At 43.0% G+C, this 6,000-nt stretch overlaps 1 protein-coding gene across 1 annotated transcript in view; it reads left to right on the top strand.

Moving 5' to 3' along the window:
* The first annotated feature begins 236 nt into the window (after positions 1-236).
* Positions 237-6,000, top strand: part of LOC136867065 (uncharacterized) — a 112,404-nt gene continuing 106,640 nt past the window's right edge. The window contains exon 1 of the mRNA XM_067144169.2: positions 237-727. Coding sequence (XP_067000270.2) covers positions 239-727 — 489 coding nt within the window. The 5' untranslated portion in view covers positions 237-238. The remainder of the gene's footprint in view (positions 728-6,000) is intronic.

The following is a 6,000-nucleotide window of genomic DNA, read 5'->3' as shown; positions in this document are numbered from 1 at the left end:
CCTTTAGGAGATATTTCGAAATACAGAGAAGAGGTTAAAAAATGTTTATGTTTTACATTACAGGCTCAACACCAATAACATACCAAAAAATAACTACCCAACCTTTTGCACAGCAAAACCCTATATTCAGGACGATTTTACTGCACTAAAAGAATGTTTTCTATATAAATCCCGACTATATTATTATTATTATTATTATTATTATTATTATTATTATTATTACAGGTGACCTGACGTCATGGGAACGCTGTTCAACCAGACGTCTGTCTCCCCGACGCCGGAGTTGGTTCTCTCCGGCAGCACTCCGGCGTCGGATGTGGTGGGGGGCGTCGGGTTGCTGCCAACTCCAACTCCGACGATCGACGAACAAGAGCAAATTCGCATCGATTTCTACCGCACGTACGACGTGATGACGGGGGTGCGGATTGCGGCCACTCTGGGAGGCTTCTTCAGTTTGATGGTGCTCCTCGTAGTGTACAAAAGCAAGTGCAAGAGCAAGTCGCTGAGTGACGAGCAGCTGAATGCCGCGGCTGCAGAGGCGGTTGCTCAGGAGGATAGCCAGATCGCAGCCGCTACCGCCGCTTTCTATTCAACCAACGTGCGAAGCACCCCACGTCGCTCCGTGGGTAACATGAGTGCACCTGCGATGGTATTGACCCGCGGAATGAGACAATCATCTCTCGGAGGCTACAGCAGCCTCGAACCTCCCACATGTTTCTACTATCAGGTGAGATTATCTTAACATTTTCTTCAAAAATTTCCGTTCAAATATAATAGCTAACATTCATCTAATAGTAGTCATCAAAGAGAAAATTTCATGAGGATTAACACTTTACTATGTTGTGAAGGTGAGTTAACTGTAAGAGATGTTCACCGCCAAGAAAATAACTTAGAACAGTACGCGCTAAAATATACAGTACTGGAAATTATGTTAGTCTTATTGTCATTACCTTACTTATCGAGAAGATAGTGTAAATGTTCAAATTGTGCTCCACTGCGCTGTATGCAGTGTTCATAACGATCACGCAGATTTTCCAACATATTCTGGAACATAGGTTGCTGCAGAGTCGCGAAGAACGAGACGATCTTCTGACGTAATTCAGGCACAATTTTGGGTGGATGTGGACAATTGAAAATTTGCTCCTTTAACATTCCCCACACGTAAGCATCAGGTGGTGTGAGATCGGGGGAATGTGGTGGGTAGGGGAACTCAGCCCCGCGGGAAATTACTCGTCATGGAAAGGTTTCTTTCAGCATAGCCATAGTCTGTCGAGCGGCGTGGCAGGTCGCCCCGTCTTGTTGGAACCACTGTCTATTCGTCTACATGTTCCTGGCACGACAAAACCTTCTTAGATCCTGAATAAATGGCCTGATCACCATGTTCCTATAGCATTCTTGGTTAACAGTAAGAGGTGCACCATCATAATTTTCTATGAAATACGGACCTAGCACACCGTTTCCCGACACTGCACACCAAATCGTCACACGCGCACTATGTAGCGGTTTCTAGACTATAGTGTCTGGCCTCTCGAAACCAAGAAAGCGAGTTGTTTAGCGATTGATGAAACCGTCCAAGTGAATGTGACTTTCGTCGGAGAACCACACGCTGAACAAGAAATCTGGATCCTCGTACACCATGGCCATGACCATGCCTATCGTGCTCCGTCAATCGTTGCCCAACCTGTATTCGGTACGGAAATCCACCTATGTCTGTAAACAGTCGTCGAAGTTACGTAGGGCTGATGTTTAATTTCAGGGCTGTTCGCCGAAGACTTCACTTTGGAGACTGCAACACCTGATTGAGGACATGTCCATGATTTTCATTTGTGGACACAGTTACTGGCCTACCAGACCTTCCCTTGCGTTGACACAATACACTACCCATACGACGAAATTTTTTAACAATAGATAGCATAACTGTGTTGCTAGGTGCTGGCTTATTGAAGTGTTCACGATATTGTTTCGCCATTAACTTTAAACTCGGCCCACCTTGATAACCGTTTCCGTACGAGCGAAAATAATACTCCACTATAAACACTTTTTCCTGCGTCGCGAGACCCACTGCCACTTCCAATCACAGAGCACAACGTTCTTTACACAACTAACAATTTATCATGGCGATGTAACAACACGCAGACGCTCAGGAGTGCGCATGCGCACTGCGCGAAAATGAGTACTGTATATTTTGACGCATACCGTACTATTGCTATCATTATTGATAACGTATCACAGATGGCAAATAGCGAATGGAAATGACGTAAATATTAAACTAATATCGGTAGCTCAAGGATGACTACTTAGATAATCATTATACAGTGCTTTTTCACATCTATTTCAGATGTTTTTTTAATAACAATCAATACTATCTTTATCTGAAATAGGTTTTGACTCATTCATCAACATTTTTGACTGACTTGCCTATGTCGATGGGTAAGTAGCGCATGATTTTTGACGGTCGCTTACACTCTTAAGCGCAAAGAGCAGCTAGGCTAACATAGTAAAGGTGGCCTGCAGCAACCAAGAGTAAGTTCTACTTCCGTAGTGAAGTACTCTTGAAGTCAGCATTCGGCGACTTCTATACGAAAGTAAATCACTTCCGAAGTACTTTAGTCCTTTCAGATACTCCTGGACTAAATTACTACAAGAGTAAAATGTTGAAGAGCACCATCTCGTAGTACCATATATTACTAAAGAAGTAAATAAAGCACAAATATAGGTTAGAGTTTCCTCTCAGGTCGTGCATGGAGTAAGCTAGGATTACACTTGTTGACGAATTAGAATACCGTGTCGTATACGAGAGGAGGACGTTTCAAACGTGTTTATGGATTACTTAGATTATATTGAGGATTTGACGATCTCGACGAAGAAATCGATGGGAATGTAATAGTGCGTACAGTGCGTGAAAGGCGAGATCCGTATGATACGTACAAGGAGAGAGAAAGAATCTTTTACTTTCCTTCTAAATCTATTGGAGATCACTTACAACAAAATTCAGACAGGAATTCAGCTGTATCTCCCAAATTACAGTTGTTGTGTGCCCTGCGAGTGTTTCGTGCTGGAACATTGCAGTTAGTTGCCGATGATCTTATTAACGTTCGCCACACGACTGCATCTTTCATCGCGAGGTTAGGGCACTAGTGAGGTTAAGAGGAAGGTCTATAAATATGCCTGCAAAATACGATGAATGTTCGGAAAATAAAATAAAATAATTCACATTGCCAGGTTTCCTCACACATCGTAGGTGCAAATGACTGCATGCATATTCCTATGTTGTGCCCTCCTTGACAACGGCCGACTTTACAGAAATCGGAAGGGGTATTTTTCTATTAACACACAAGTTATTTGCGATGCATGTATAAAGATCATGAATATTGTTTGCCGATGGACTGGTTCTACGCACGGTGCACGAATTTGGGACAATAGTGCTGTTGCAGAGAACTCTGAGCATGGTTTATATAATGGAATGTTAGTGGGAGGGAGGTAAGAGCTATACCTGTACAAAATTACTCATGACACCACTCCTAGAACCAGACACAACTGCTGAACACCGGTAAAACACACGCAATCTTGTGGGACGTACTTTAAGAGTGTGGAAAAAGGATTCCAAATCCTTGAAAAGGAAATGCGCTTCACGCCTACAGCATACGGCAACGCAATATAGCTAAATCTGGAACCGACACTCTCGACTCCAGTGTTGACTCCAGTGATGCACTAACGCCATCTAACAAGTATTGTCGGAACTGCTTTGAATTATAGTTCCACGTTCGTCTCTTGGTAACTTGTGATACGATGAATACAAGATGATTATTAGCCAGGAAACATTAAATATTGTTTCGGGATTTTATCATCGTTGGTGTTAATGTTGTAGGTCTATTTTGGTGACGATGATGATAAAAATGACGATAATAGTAGTGGTAATAATAATCTGACAGTATACGTTTACATAATCGCCAATATTATCTTCATTCAGTTCAGCTTCGCAGTGTAGGGAGCAAAGCGTCCGCCCGTCGCCCGGCAGCCTCGGGTTCGATTCTCGGCCGGGTTAGATTTTTAATTGTAAATGATCAATATCCCTAGCCTGGGGCATAAAACAGAAAAAAAAGAAGCGAGTGCTTAGAGTATGATTTTACAACAAATATTTTACTAAACACTGTGCGTCATACCAGCCACCTCCGCAGTCTAGGGAGGCCCCGGGATCGATTCCGGCCAGGTCAGGGATTTTTACCTGTATCTCAGGTTTTGAGTTGACGGTGAGGTAGAGACCGAGTCTAGAAAGCCAAGAATAACGGTCGAGAGGATTCGTCTTGCTGAACACGCGCCACCTCGTAATCTACTTGCCTTCGAGCTGGGCAGGGGTCACTTGGTAGGCCAAGGCCTACCAGGGCTGTCGCGAAAAAGGGCTTTTGTGTATAGTAATAATAATAATAATAATAATAATAATAATAATAATAATAATAATAATGCAACAAGACTTCACGTGGTCCTTGAATTATAACGAAAACCTACAACCCGTTTTCCAGTCACTGACCGGGTCAGGAATGGAATGAATGAAGCCCCATCCTGTGGCGAGGATAGGGATTGTACCGGCTGCCGAGGCCTGCTGCACTCCTCTGGGGCAATGATGAATGACTGACGGATGAAATGAAATATTGGAGAGTATTGCTAGAATGAAAGATGACAGGGAAAACCGGAGTACCCGGAGAAAAACGAATTTCACGTGGAGTGACCGGGATTTGAACCACGGAATCCAGCGCTGAGAGGCCAACGCGCTGCCACCTGAGCCACGGAGGCTTTAGATAGCTTAATCTATGTTCGAATTATGTTAGTGGATTTACCCATGTTAGATTTGTTTTAATCGTTCATGTGGAATTCATAATGATTTACCATGGATATCTGTTTATCAGTTTCCTGATCACGACAAATAAAGACGTAAAATTAAATGTCCGTAGTCTGCTATGACGGTACTTTCTGACTTGACACGTTTAGTTTTATTTCAACTACACCATTACGCTCGTCGTCTTCGTGAACGATACGCTACTTCACTCTACAATACTCTTAAAAAAACCCAATGGGCAAATGAGCAGCAACATGTATGATACTTTCCGCGCCTCGACACGCAAGCGGCCCCGAAATGAGAGTCAAGTTCGCTTGGAGTCGTGAGGCTTCATGCGAAGCGACCGTGCGGCCCCGCAATGCGCATCAGGGGTAACTTGGAGTCGAGAGGCTTCATGGGAACCGAGACCGGTGTTCGGAGTCGATGGAGTCGACGCTCTCGATTCCAGGCTTCAGTCGCGCCCATCCTTAGCTACGGCAGTCCTTCACAATTTCGCTGTGGATGTAGGCGATCAGTATGAAGAAACCACCTTGTTTTATTTTTTTTCCCGCGTGTCCATGGCTTTCTGCTTTTAGCGTACGCTTTTAAGTTCTTCCAGATAATTTTAAGTTGCTCTTCACTGCATTTTCCATTATACGAAACATTGAATTCTTCTGACACGGCTTTCCATGCAATTTTTTTTTTCTTATCCAGCATATCTATGTCGTGTTTCGTACACTCTATATCCTTCGCATAAATCTTCATTATCCCTACTAACAAGCATTTATATTTTCCGCTTACGTCTTTCCCCCGTTTCCTATCACACATAGCATTATCAATTTAGATTTCTTTAAAGAAAACACGCAAACACAACAACACTCCGCACGTAACGAACGCTACTTCTATAGTAGTAACTAAAAGAGTAAATTGTACTTCAGCTCTCCGAAGTTACTTCCAGAGTAAATGACTTCCATAGTAATTTACTTCTGTAGTAAGGACTTCTTTAGTAGAGTAATTTACTCCAAAATGATGCACGCCACCCTAACAGTATAAGGAATATCATTATGAGATTGAAAGCACTGATGTTTTAAATCTCGGTTTTACTGGCAAGTTAAATTGTGATAAACAAACATAGTGCCTACGGCTGAAACCACCAACAATAGTAGATCATCCACACACCCCCACCT

The sequence above is a fragment of the Anabrus simplex genome, chromosome 3, assembly GCF_040414725.1.
Source record: "Anabrus simplex isolate iqAnaSimp1 chromosome 3, ASM4041472v1, whole genome shotgun sequence".
In the NCBI taxonomy this organism is placed as follows: Eukaryota; Metazoa; Arthropoda; class Insecta; order Orthoptera; family Tettigoniidae; genus Anabrus; species Anabrus simplex.
Note: the sequence above shows the minus strand (reverse complement) of the source record. Positions and strands in the feature narration are given on the sequence as shown.